Below are 14,082 nucleotides of genomic sequence, written 5' to 3' on the forward strand. Positions count from 1 at the left end.
GGTATTTCAGAATATCAGATAGTTTCTCATTATAGTGTGCACAAGAATCCTGTGAAGTAGTTATTACCAGCCCTCTTTGAGGGATGAATTGACTGAGTTATAAAAACTTAAGTACCTTTTTCAAAGTGACACAAATAGTGGCAAAGTCTCTATTTAAACTTTGGACTGCCTGGCTCTGAAGTCTGGCGAAGTTCCAGGGTAGAGCTCAGAGGAGAGAGTCCCTACTCTAGCATGCAGCCTCCCTTTAGAAAGTGCTTCCAGGGCTTAGAAACTGGTTGCTCTAGTCTAAGCAAGTACCTAGTAATAGAGTGCCCTGCCTTTTAGTGGAGTGGTGGTGGTGACAGAGATGATTTTTTTCTCCTAGGGTTAAGTCACAGTTGCTCAGACTTCACCACCAGGAACTTTGATTCAGGAAGTCTGAATTCTAATCTACACTCCAGGTTAAGAATTTGGGGGCTGAAATGCCAGGTTCAGGGAGCCATGTAAATTTTCTATACCTGGGAGATCAAAGAGCTAATATTAATGGAGCAGCTAGGTTTTCAAGGGCAACTTTATTCCCAGATCTGAAGTTCACCTGAAAAGAAGAGGACAAAAGCTATGTTCACTAGTCTTTAGCTACCCCATTAAAGTCCATAGGCCAGAATTCCAGTTTAAGTTTTGACATATAAAGAGCTTGGAATTCATCCTGAACTTATAAGCAGAAAAAAAGCTGAACCGAGAGTCAATGACTTATCTTAGACCCATCAGAGAGCTGAGGTCACAGGGCAAATGACCACCCCAAATTCTGGAGAAATGACAAATCCTGTGAGTCACAGTGTATCCTTACATAGAGCAGAAACTGCTAGAGACATAAACAGGTAAGAACACTTAAATGGTAATTGTGACAAATTGCTGGAAACTGAGTGTGGAATAGTATGAGAGAGAGAGATCCCACGGGGACCTGCAGTCTTAAAGGTTTAGTGGGCTTTACCTCCAGGAACTCTGGCAGGTTCTCACAGTGAGGATCCCAGAAAGATCCCTTCAGGGCTCTGGCCGTGAGAGGGGAAGTTTACTCTTGTGAAATACACTCAGAGCCTCCTCCATAACAAAGGCCTACTCTCCAGTAGAAAAGACTTTCGCAGAGCCTTCCCCTAGCTGAGGGAGAGTCATTCTCCCTACCTGCTCACTCTAGCCTTCCATTCTCACATAAGGGGTAGAAAGAGGCTAAGAAACACTTGTGAAGGTCACAGCCTATGGACACAGGCCCAGAAAAGACTGGAATTTAGTTTTAAGATTATAGAACACTTCCTTTCCTCCACACATTATCATCATACTAACAAGCCTCCAGTAACAGTAGTAACAGTAACAGTAGAGTACAGCTGAAGGAGCGGCAAGATGCAGACTCTCTCTGCAAGAAGTAATTAGGGAATCCCAAAGTTAAGAGGGAAGAGATAAGGAGACTCTGGCACCTACAGCTACAGAAAACATTACGCACAGCCCAACTGCTAGCCAGCTTAAAATAAAACTGACTAAAGGTCTATTTACCTCAGTTCGTATTACCCAGTATATCTTATCCAGCTTTCAACTCAAAATTATGAGGAACACTAAAAGGCAAGAAAAAGCACAGTTTGAGGATATAAAGCAAGAGTCGGTATCAGAGTCGGATATAATGCAGATTTTGGAACTATCAGGGGATTTAAAATAAGTATGATTAATATGTTAACAGCTCTAATGGATAAAGTAGACAGGTGTGTAGGGCAGGTGGCTGAGATCCAAGCTGGTTGTAAGCTCTGCCCCATTTCCACACTGCCAAAGATCAGGAGAGCTGGGATGTGACTGCCACAGAAGACCTGACAGAACAGTGGAAGAGGAGCCAGGCGCAGCCCTACCTGGTGCCTGACACGTGGCAGTGGGGCAACAGAGAAAGAGGCTTGTATGACCCGGTGCGGGTCCTGACAGGGAAAGCCCTGTTTCTTGGGCAACTGTGGGGACCGCGAAATGGTCCAGTGTGTTACCATTTCGAATGAGAAAGAAAGCAGTGTGGCAGAAAGAATGAATGATTGTGGGCGCAGACCAGCGGTTTGTTCGCTGGAGTCAGAGGTCTAGGTGTGCCTTCCTCGGGAAGAGGGGCAGTGGTGAGGCCTCCATTGGACCCCCTCCCACCTCCCCACAGCCACCAGAAGCAATAAAAGAAGAACTTGGTAGGGGCCCCCAGAACCTCGGTGGCGGTCTGGTCTTAAATGGCCTCTCGCCTCCCCACCTGCGGTCCTCAGGGACCCTCTCCCATCAGCGTCCTGGACGGATGGTGGGCGCGAGGGGAGGTGGAGGCGGGCAGCCAGGGAGCATTCTGGGGGTTCACACACAAACACCCACCCACCCACCGAAGGGCTGTTTGTGTCCATCCGCTGCTCCCTGCGACGCGGCCCCTCCGGACCTCCCGATCCTGGCCCCCAGCGCCCCCCACCCGCCGGTCCCCTCTATTGTAGTGGCGGAAAGGAGGGGGTGGTCGCCACGTAGGTGGCCGCGGAGGTGTAGTGAGGCGGGCTGGCCTCGGCCCGCCCCTTGGCGGGAGCGCCTCCCGGCCCCGCCCCCTCTGGGTCGGAACTACGGTGGGCCTGGGAGGGGGCGTCGAGCCCGTTGGTGCCGTATCCCTCCGCCCCCCTTCCCGACACCCCTCGCCGCGAGCGGTTCGTGCCGCAGCCTGCGCAGCCCCTGCCCGTTTTGGTGCAGCGGCGCGGGGGGCGGGCCGCCTGTGTGCGAGTCGGCCGCACGGAGGGCGGTGGGCAGGCGCGCGAGGCGCTCGGAGAGGAGGGCAGGCCGGCGGCCTGGGCCTGAGTCGAGAGAGGCAAGTGGGGGTGTGGTGGGGGCGCGGGGGTGGCCCCGCCGTTGCCCGGCGTGCAGCCCGCCCTCCAGCCGGCAGCCTGGCGAGGAGCCGCCGAGGCGGTCGGAGCCGGTCGCCGAGAGCGGTGCGCAGCGGGCCAGCGCCGGGGGAGCCGTGGTGCTGCGGCGGCGGCGAGTGGCGCGGGCCGGGGCGCGGGGGCGCCGGAGAGGCTCCCGAGAGGCTCCCGGGGCTCCTCTGGAGGCGCCTCGCGCTTGCAGCCGGCTTCTCGGCGCCGCGCCTCGCCCTCGGCGGTGTCTGTGCGGGGGAGAGGGCTGGGGGGCTGCTGCGGGAGAATGGCGGGGCGGGGGCGGGGGTGGGGGGCGGGGGGAGGCCGCGGGGCCGCTGTGGGGAGCGCGCGAGCTCGGCGCCGGGCCGGCGGGAGCGGGCCAGTGGCGCTGGGTCCTCCGGGCCCGGATCGTGGAAAGGGGCCGTGGGGCCCCGCGTCCGGGGTGCTGTCGCTTCCCACTGGCGGCTTGTTAATGCCGAAGTCTCCTGTCTGCGCGGTAGGTCTGGCGACTTCAGCTAAAGGTGACCTGAGTGGGTAGACTGTGAAGAGACCAAAATGGAATATCTGTTTGCCTCTGAATACCACAGTTTTATTGCCTTCCATGTGTAGGTTTTGCACTCAGTTAATGCTAGCCACTGACAGGCTGAAGAGTCGATTGACTTTCACAGGAAGGATGCATGTAAATAGTGTAGTTAATTCCCCTTTCTCATTCGGGATCTGTTTTCTCAACACCCAGCCCCCTTTAATATGTTGAGGTGTGGGAAGGGCTGTTCAGAATAAGGGGGAAAGTTTTCTGAAGGATGAATTTAGAAGGCGTGAAGTCAGTCTGTTTCTTCAGTTTTTGGTTCTGGAGACCCAAACTCCATCTCTGTCCACCTCTCACAGCCCCTCTCATTTTGGTGTAGAAGCAATCCCACAGATTTTGTGGAATTCCTGAGGGTGACTACCTGAGGAACTATGGGAGTTGAAAGACTTTTATTTACTCATTTCCTGATTCTTGAAAAGGAGTAGTTAGACCCTGAATTCTGGTTATCTGTCCATTAACCTGATATTTTTCTACCATTGTCAACATATTCTCTGGGTGTCTTGCTGAATGTCCCTCCCTCTTTCTGTAGGGCGGGACTCTTTTCTGGCTAGAGGACTGTTCTTTGGTGGGAAGGATAGCATCTCCTGAGGACCCCTGCTGTGTGTGGGCTGGCTGGCATAAGTGGTGAATGAGGTAGGATCTATGTATGCAGGGAAGGGGAATGGGCAGGGGCCTGCAAAGATGGTATTGAAGTAATAGTCCCTATTATCTTCGATACGTGGTTTCTGAATACAGTTGCCTGTGTTCCAATACCCACTCTTGTGCCTGGTATTTTTGTTCAGGGAAAGAGTTGTGGCCTCTGCTGGGAAAAGGACTAACTTCAGAGTTGGGAAGAGGTCTAATTAGATAAGCTGCAGGTCTTGGGGAAAGGAATGGGAAATCATTTGGGAGGAGCAGACAGGTGGGAGACGTTTAACACGGCCTTGAATATACAAAAGCCTATGTTATAAAGCTTGTCATGGGTGTTGGGCCAACTTAATGTCTTCTGTGTTCTCTTCTCTGCCTTTTTGTCTGTCCATAGGTTTTTTTCCTTTATAGGTTTCTGTAGAAATCTGTAGGTAGCTGTTTACTTTGAATTTAATTAAGAAAGAGAACGAAAACTATTCATTTGGATCCAAGGTGAGTGTGAAGATGAGCACGCCTATTGATTGGGGATGGGAATTGGGTGTTTGCAAGTGGGTGAGACCAGATCATATCTTGGAGCCATTGTCTTCCAACTTTGCAGACACCTCTGCCCTTACATTTGTGTATAGGAAATGGGGATGGAGTGAACCAGGATTGTGCCTATTGGGTAATTGATAGATACCCAGGAATTGTGTGTGTAGCGGGGGACGACCCATGAGGAGGACCAAGGAGGCCAGAAAGGTTATATAACCGAAGCTCTAGATGTGGAATGGCAGGTATTGGGTTTAGAAACCAGAGTGCATGTCTGTGTGCCAAATACTCAAAATTCCAGCCCCTCCTGTATTTTTTGTCCATAGGTCTGCCTGTGAGTTGGCTGTAGGGCTTAAGAAAACTGGAAGCAAGGAGGGAGGAGAAAATTGCACCAGATCAATGCAGGTTGGTGTGAGGCCTACCTGGATAGACCTGTAGAGAATAGTAGTGTGTACCAAAGGGACTGGACACTCCTTAGCCTCTCTGACTTTCAGCAAGCTTTCTCATCATTTCTGCTCCTATTTGATGTAGAAAGAGTGTGGTAGTGCCTGGGTAGGACACTGTTGAGCATTAGTGGGAGTGTGGAAAAGATAAAATGAGATAACAGAGTTTGCTACTATTCTACTTCTCCTACCACACAATTCATCTCTACTTTCTTCTATCCTGTGTGGCTGTCTGCATAGAGAAGCACAGTTGGAAGAGACTCAAAGCCCATTTCCTTCCACCCCAGGTCCATCTCCATTGGTGGCTGTGGTGGCCTTGGAGTGGCAGAAGATCATCACCTTCAACAGGTCTGCACTCAGGAGCCATCATCTTCCCTCAGCCTGAGTGTCTCTGCCCTCTGTCTATGTCATTGACAGAGGTTGTCTTTTTGAAAAGGAGATTGTATGAGTGCTGAACTGACAGTAGACTCTCAACTCTTGCTACAAAGTTTCTCTCTGATCCGTGAAAGTGTGTTAAGACGTGGACCTGGGGCACGTTGAGAACCAAGACCAAGACTGTATAGGGCTATCTGTATAACTGGACTTCAATCATGGCTGGGGCTAAGAATGAGAGTAGAAACAAGGTCAAAACTGAAAAAAGGGCTGGTATAGCAGCTGAAGCAAAGAGGGAGGTTTCTGGCATAGTCAAATCTGTAGCCAAGACCCAAGCCAAAGCAATAGCCAAGACACGGTCTCAGGCAGATGCAGTGGCAGAGACAAAAGCAGTGTCTAAGATCAGAATTGTTACTAAGACGAAGAAAGGGGCCCTAGCAGATTTTAGTCCCAAAGCTGAAAGTGAGGCCACTAGAGTATCTCAGTTTTGTTCTGTGGCTGAGGCTAGTGCTGAGTCCAGGTCCACATGTAAAAATAAGGCTGGTATTGATGCCTGGTTCTGGGCTGGGGAAGAGGGCAGTGTTGGTTCCTGGTTCTGGAATGGCGAAGAGGCGGGTAATCGTTCTAGTGCTAAGGATGAAGATAAAGCTGATAGTGGTCCCCTGTCCTGTGCTGAGAAGTTGGAGCCTGTGGGTCGGGCCAGCTGCAAGGCTAGGCCAGGGGCTGAGGAGGAGGAAGAAGAGAATGTTATTGGGAACTGGTTTTGGGATGGAGATGAAACTAGTTTTGACCCTAATCCTAGACCTGTGAGCAGGATAGTTAGGCCTCAGCCTGTGGATGAAATTAATGAAAAAAGTAGGCCCAAGGACTGGTCTGAGGTAACTATCTGGCCCAAAGCTCCTGCTGTAACTCCAGCAGTGTTAGGATTTAGATCCCAAGCCCCATTTGAGACAAAGCCTCCTTCATATATTGTCCTGGCCTCAGCTGAGGAAAATGCCCATTCTTTGCCTGTGGCAACAGCAAGCCCTTCTAGGAGCACTCCCTCATGCTCACAGCCTATCCCTGAGTATCCATTTGGTTCTGACCCTTGCATCCAGACCATAGAGGAGATTAGACGTCAAATCAGGATCAGGGAGGTGAATGGGATTAAGCCATTTGCTTGCCCTTGCAAAATGGAATGCTACATGGATTCTGAGGAATTTGAAAAACTCGTTAACTTACTGAAGTCAACTACTGATCCTCTCATTCATAAAATAGCTCAAATTGCAATGGGGATCATTAATGTTCATCCATTTGCCCAGGAGTTCATTAACGAGGTGGGTGTAGTGACGCTTATTGAAAGCTTGCTCAGTTTTCCATCCTCTGAAATAAGAAAAAAGGCTGTAATTACTCTGAATCCCCATTCTGGGGATGAAAGACAACGCAAGATTGAATTACATGTTAAGCATATGTGTAAGGAAACCATATCTTTTCCTTTGAATTCACCTGGACAACAGTCTGGATTAAAGATACTAGGGGAACTGACTACTGATTCTGACCATCACTACATTGTTGCCAATTACTTTTCAGAGCTTTTCCATTTGCTATCCCTGGGAAATCGTAAAACCAGAAATCTGGTTTTGAAAGTGCTTTTGAACATGTCTGAAAATCCAACTGCAGCCAGAGACATGATCAATTCAAAGGCGTTAGCAGCATTAAAGCTCATCTTTAACCAGAAAGAGGCAAAAGCCAATCTTGTTAGTGCCGTGGCCATATTTATTAACATAAAGGAGCATATCAGAAAGGGCTCAATTGTAGTTGTCGATCACTTGAGTTATAATACACTCATGGCCATTTTCCGTGAAGTTAAAGTGATTATTGAAACAATGTAAAATGAGCCAGAAATAAAAGAGAATACTTTTAATAATCTCCAAACTCTAATAGGCTAGTTCTTCCCAGAGCTGTGCATAACATTTTGGTTATCACAGTGTGCATGTTACAAATTACATCTTTAAGATGATATTACCTGTGACTATCTCTAGGTTTGAGCTTAGCCATTTTTGGAGTATCAAATGAATATTACACCATGAGCTGAAAACAGCTATTGATTTTTATGTTGTGTAGATGGGGAGCTTTTTAACATTTTACTTAAGGTAGTGAACCAGTTCATTGTCAGTACGCTAACTTGTTCATTAGTATCTGTTTAGATCCATGTGTAGCTTCAAGAGGCAAAAAAGAAAATATCTTGAATTTAGAATCTAATTGCAGAAATAAGGCATATACACACAAAAAGAGAATTAATAATACATACATTCATACACAGACACGCACACTCACACTCATTGCCAAATATGCACTCAATACGTAAAGAAGGCAGGGCTTGCTATAGATTGTTTAATGTAAGAGGAATTACTGTTTTTCCTGGATTCTGCCTGTATCAGATAACTCATTTTACAACACAGAAATGGCCCTGAATCTGAGATAAAATGTAATATTCATTTTTTAAATTTTATGGCTACGTTTATAACACTCATGTTGTTAGGCTATTTCATTTATGTCAGTCATCTCACAGAAGAGAAAGGAGGTAGGTATAGAGAGGAAACATTTCCCGAGTACCTACTCCTGTGTCACATACTGTGTTGGCACTATGTTTTACAGGATCTTTTCCTCTTCTCATGATGGTACTGTGAGCTAGGTACTATTTTTTTATTATTATAACTCATTATTTTCAGTCAACTCCAATGAGAATTAGGGAGGTTAAATACTTTTCCTAGATTCCCACAGCAGGCAAATGGCATAGCTGTTTTGTCTGATACCATGTTTTTCTGATAACCACAACTCCTTATCACCACACTACCTTACAGTCCTCTTTCACTTCTTTAGGTAGTGGCCCTCAAGGCTTGGAGACTGGTTTTAATGATTCAGTTTTGCTGTAGATAATGTCTGCCAGTCTTGCAATTCTTAACTTCCTCCAAATGCACATATCCATTAGGCATTTGGCTATACTGGCTGGGAGTCAAGAGAAAAGTCAGATGGGTGTGTGGATTTCAACTGGCAGTGTCTGGGAAACAGCAGGTGACCAAAACTGTTGAATGAGTAAGATGTAGATTTGGAGTCATCAGTAAATAAAATTTGCTATATATCCTATCTTTTTCAATCCGTATGTACTTTTTCCTCCAAAGAACTGGAATCAATTCTGTGCACTGTTTCATACATTACATTTAAAAAGATAATTGCTTTCTTCCTCCTTGCAAAATCATACCTTAATTTTTTTTTTTTTACCGTTTATAGTTTATTCTCCTATGTGTCATATGAAAGGCCAAAGGGCTCCATTTACGAGTAGGCAAGCCCACTTTGTGCATTTGTACTGGCTAAACCTATAGAGGATAAACTTAACTGGAGAAATTTAGACCAAAGCTTCAGCTTCATCAACACAGAACAGGAAATCCAGAAGAGAAGCTGCTGCCTCAACGTACATGATAGTGATTCCTGGAAGTCTTTATGGTCCAGAGAGCATTGCCAGGACTTTTAGGCTATGACTGTGGTTCTCTAAGACTCATGATAGGAATTACAACCCCTTGTCTGAGCTGAAGAGAATGTCTCAGTGTGTGAAAATTTTGGGTTATATACTTTTGAGATTTTTAAACAGTTAAGAAACTAAAATAAGATTATACTATAAATGTTATTTCTAACTTACTTTTCCCCTAACTGTATATTGTGAATGTCTTTCCATGTCAATAAATACACTTCTGCAGCATATTTTTGAGTCACTTAATGTTTTTCCTGTGTTCACAGTTGGTGCATAGTGCACTAATCTTTCATTGCATATTCTATTAATCAACAATGTGCACAAATTTATTCTTTTGCAACAATAGGACTGTAGTATTCTGCAACTTGCCTTTTCATCTTTACAATTATCTTTCCAATTTAGTATTATACACATCTGCCATGTGCTTTTTAATAGCTTTATTGAGATATAATTGGAATATATTAAACTGTACATATTTAAAGTAGACAATTTGATAAGTTTTGGCATATGTATACATACATGAAACCATCACCACAATCAAGATAGTGAACATATCCATCATCCTCAAAAGTTTTTTCATGCCCCTTTGTAAACCCTCCCTCCCACCTCTCCCTGTGTCTCCCCACCCCCAGACAACCACTGATCTGCGTGTGACAATATAGGATCATTTTCATTTTCTGTAATTTATATAAAACAAATCATACAGCATGTATTCTTTTGGCGGGGGAGAAGAGGGGTCTGGCTTCTTTGACTCAACATAATTATTTGAGATCCGTTCATGTTGTGTGTATAAATAATTCTTTGCTTTTTGTTGCCAAGTAGCATTTAACTGTATGGTTATACCACAATTTGTTTATCCATTCACCTGTTGATAGGAATTTGTTTGGTTTCCAGATTTAGGCTATTACAAATAAAGCTGCTATGAGCATTCATGTACAACTGTCTCTATGGATGTATGCTTTGCTTTTCTCTTAGGTGAATACCTAGGAGTAGAATGGCTGGATCATATGGTAAGTATGTGCTTAACTTTTACGTTTTCCAAAGTAGTTGTACCATTTTACATTCCCACAGCAGTGTATGAGTGTTCTGATTTCTTCACATCCTTGCCAACATTTGGTATGGTTGATCTTTTGAATTTTATCCATATCTCATTATAATTCTTATTTGCATTTCTCTAATGACTAATGATGTTGAACATCTTTTCATACACATATTTTCCATCCATATATCTTGGGTGAAGTATGTGTAAGTATTTTATTCTCTTAAAAAGGTCTTGTGAACAGCAGAAGTTTTTAATTTTGATGCAGAACACTTCTTTTACCAGTTATGTTTTGGTGTTATATATAAGAAATTGTTGCCTAACCAAGGTCCAAAGACTTTATTTTATATTCTAAAAGTTTTATAGTATTAGGTTCCACATTTAGGTCTGTGATGCATTTTGAGTTTTTTATGTATGGTACAAGTTATTGTTTGAGGTTGATTTTTTGGCATAGTGATATCCAGTTGTTCCAGCAACACTTGGTTAAAAGACTCTTCTTTCCCCACTGGGTTGCTTTTGAGTCTTTGTCAAAAATCAGTTGTCCCTCTATGTATGGGTCTGTTTCTGGAGTCTTTATTCTGTTCCATTGATCTACTTGTGTATCTTTTATTTATTTATTTATTTATTATTTATTTTTTTTTCCTTTTTCTCCCCAAAGCCCCTCGGTACATAGTTGTATACTCTTCGTTGTGAGTCCTTCTAGTTGTGGCATGTGGGACGCTGCCTCAGCATGGTTTGATGAGCAGTGCCATGTCCGCGACCAGGATTCCAACCAACGAAACGCTGGGCCGCCTGCAGCGGAGCACGCAAACTTAACCACTCGGCCACGGGGACAGCCCCTACTTGTGTATCTTAATTATAATGCCACACTGTCTTGATTACTATAGCTTTATAATGTCTTTAAATCGGGCAGTGTTAGTCCTCTAACTTTATTATTTTCCAAAGTTATTTTGGTTATTCTTACTCTTGCTTTTCCATATGAATTTTAGAATCAGGTTGTTAATATCCATGAAAACTGCAGCTAGGATTTTGATTGGGGCAGCTTTGAATCAATAGATCAATTGAGGAACACTTGACACCTTAAGAATATTGAATCTTCTGACACATGAATAAAATCTGTCTTTCTACTTATTTAGGTCTCCTTTAATTGCTCACAGCAGCATTTTGTAGTTTTCATGCAACATACTTTTTAATGTATTCTTTCATATTCTTTGGCATATTCTTATATTCTTTTTCCTGTGAAAATTGATGCATCCTTGTTTATTCATGCCTGTTTGAATATTTCTGCATGAAAAATTCCTTGAAGTGGAACTGCTTTGTCAAAGATCATAAATGCCAATGCCCTTCAGCCACAAACCACCAGGGACATGCCTATATTTGAACAAGTTGGGTTGCAGAGAAGGAAAACACACACTGTAGGGAATCATGGGGTGCTTCAATAAGAGAGATTTGGAAATGACTTATTATAGGATTGGAACTTCTCCAGAAGTTGTTAATCCTCCATGTGGGAAGGGGAGACTCTTGCTACTCTTCTCCCCACAGCCCAGTTAGGTACTTTGGGGAAAGCCTGAAAATATGTCAGGAATAGACAAAATGTCTAGTGTGTTAGCAATGGTCAGAGGCAATAATGATCCAGAAAACAATAGTATGTTTCCAGGTGCTTTGCTTTGAATCAAGAAAGTGCTAGTCCCTCTGCTCCTTGGTGATGGAATGTCATTTTAATGTGAAAATAGAAGATGAATATTGCATTGGAGAGAGTATGCTCCACTAGGCCCATGCTATATTATGTAACTTTTATGTATAGCTGTGCTGTTTTGGTTTAAGAATACAAAGCATTAATCTTTTGTTGGAACTGTCTTGATTCTAGACAGTATGACAGTATGATATCGATTGCACTCATTAACAAACGTCAAAATGCATATAAATACTAATACTAAGTGCATATAAATACTGTCCTTTACAGTGGCCCCCATGGAAAGCCATACACTTATGCTCTAATTCTTTGAAACATTGGAACTGCCTTCAGAACCAGTTTGTGAGTCACACAAGGACACCAGGACCATTATTTTATAGTTGTGGCTATATACTGAATACTTCTGTTGTCTAGATCAGTGCTTCCTAATCTTTATCATGTCATGGCACACACAGAAAATGATAATATTCGTACTGGGATAAACAGACCCATCTGTTCTCCATTAAAGCCATCAGCCCCAGTGACTCCAGCTACCCCATTCCGTGCTGCAACCACTCTGTGGACTGAGGGAAGCAGTGTCTCTGGCACACCTGTAACCCATTTCCAGCATACCAGTGGGATGCTCTAACCGGGGACAGTTCTAGGATTACCTGAAAATGCTTCAGAAGGCACTGCAAAGGTTCAGAGGGAGGGCGAGTGGGTTGGATCTGTGTGCTCTATACCACCTGCAAACTTCACTTTGGGTTTATGATTAAGAGTGTGTTTGGGAAAAGGTTTCCCCAGTTAGAAATTGTTGAGACCACTTCTATAGACGTCCATCCATCTGTCTTTTAAAAGAATCTGGCATCTAATGATTGAATTGCCTTTCTGCATATTGGTAACACTGACAGTGTTAGTGTCTACTAAGTTCTTGCAGTTGAAGGAAATTTATTCATGGTACCCAAAGATTCCCCTGTGCTCATGCTTTGCATAATTTATTAAAGGCTCTATGTAATACTTTGAAATATATGGTCTGAGCACTTACATGAAGTCCGCTTTCGAAGAAGTACGTCACACACATGGCAGGCCAGAGTAAGTAGTAGTATTGAATACAAGTCCCAAATTCATTATTTTCTGTGATTTAATGCCAGGGTTCTCAACTCCCTTGCTTTATCTTCTTTCTGCCAAAACCAGAGCCCTGGAGTGTACACACACTCATTTGTGCCTGTGTTCCTCTAGAAAAATTCCAAGAAGTAGAATTTCTAGGTCTAAGTAAAACATTTTTCATTGGTGAAGGTGTTCAACATTGATTCCCAACCCTGGTTGCCTTGTAATCATCTGGAGAGTTTTTAGAAAATATGAATGCCTAGGCTCCTGCTCCCAGAGATGCTGATTTAATTAATCTGGAGAGGAACTTGGGCCTTGAACGTTTTTAAAAAGCTCCCTAGGCAATTCTACTGTGCAGTCAAATTTGAAAACCAGTGTTGCAGAAAATAGGCAATTTCATATACTATTGGCAGTCGAAGGGGATAATTGGGTATAGCCCCTTTTAATGGTCACTTGCCAATGTCTATTAAAAAACAAATGTCCATACTTTCAAATGATAGTAGATCAATATCCTACAGAAAAATTCATAAAAGTGAGCAAAGACATGTATAAATACGTTAATTGCAGCATTTTTAAATAAACCGATAAATATTCCAAATATCCATGAATAGATTAGTTAAATAATTTACAATATTTCCACAACATGAGGTATTATGCATGAGTTAAAAATAGAGACCTATACTTACTAAAGCATGATCTTTTTGAAAAATAATAGCTTACATACAAAGAGAGAAACTGGAATGACATGCCAAAAATCTAACTGATTATAGCAGGAGGGACTTGAGTGTTTTATTATTTTTTTACTTATTTCTAATTTTTCTTAGTTAAACACTACTTGTGTAATAAAAGTTATAAACATAAGAAGAAGATCTGATAAGGAAGCATTTGTTGTACAAACAGAAAAGCATATACCCATAAAGAAAATATAAATTAAATAGTACTTCTCTAGGGATAAATTACTGAAGCAAGATACAAAGTCAAATTTCAAGCACCCATATTAGTCTAGGAGTTACAAAAATATCAAAAAGGTAGGTATAAGTCTGAGGTAAAATCTACAGTAATTCCCAGAGTAAATCTGATATTTAAGCAGGCCCGGACCTTACCTCATCAAGGTGATTAAGGGGGATGATCTCTCAAGGTGTTGGGAGACTGACAAGAATGTGTACGTTTCCTAAACAGCCAGAACTCAAGAAACCTGATAGACACATGCCCTAAAAGTGTATAAAGGGAAGAAAAAAGGTGCTTTGCTCTCTGAAGGAATCAGTCAAGGGAAGTGGAAGGTCACAGATGGTCATTGCATACACTATTGGCAATGCAAAGACTCGTTTTACAT

General features: G+C 43.5%; 1 protein-coding gene across 3 annotated transcripts; it reads left to right on the plus strand.

Moving 5' to 3' along the window:
* Nucleotides 1–2,595: 2,595 nt before the first annotated feature.
* GPRASP3 (G protein-coupled receptor associated sorting protein family member 3) lies at nucleotides 2,596–11,814 on the plus strand. 3 transcript variants are annotated; one of them, XR_011499669.1, is made up of 7 exons: nucleotides 2,597–2,824; nucleotides 3,983–4,086; nucleotides 4,475–4,572; nucleotides 4,935–5,013; nucleotides 5,339–5,399; nucleotides 9,907–9,941; nucleotides 10,629–11,814. XR_011499669.1 is itself a non-coding variant. In XM_070502365.1 (5 exons), exon 5 carries the CDS (start codon nucleotides 5,642–5,644, stop codon nucleotides 7,292–7,294), a length of 1,653 nt encoding a protein of 550 aa, XP_070358466.1. In that variant the 5' UTR covers nucleotides 2,596–2,824; nucleotides 3,983–4,086; nucleotides 4,475–4,572; nucleotides 4,935–5,013; nucleotides 5,339–5,641; the 3' UTR covers nucleotides 7,295–9,161. The 3 variants fall into 3 exon arrangements, 2 of the variants coding, with proteins under 2 accessions (XP_070358466.1, XP_070358467.1); XM_070502365.1 differs by lacking the exons at nucleotides 9,907–9,941; nucleotides 10,629–11,814 and having other exon boundaries at nucleotides 2,596–2,824; nucleotides 5,339–9,161; XM_070502366.1 differs by lacking the exons at nucleotides 2,597–2,824; nucleotides 9,907–9,941; nucleotides 10,629–11,814 and adding an exon at nucleotides 3,224–3,363 and having other exon boundaries at nucleotides 5,339–9,161.
* Nucleotides 11,815–14,082: the final 2,268 nt, after the last annotated feature.

The sequence above is a fragment of the Equus asinus genome, chromosome X (genome assembly GCF_041296235.1).
Source record: "Equus asinus isolate D_3611 breed Donkey chromosome X, EquAss-T2T_v2, whole genome shotgun sequence".
Taxonomy (NCBI): domain Eukaryota; kingdom Metazoa; phylum Chordata; class Mammalia; order Perissodactyla; family Equidae; genus Equus; species Equus asinus.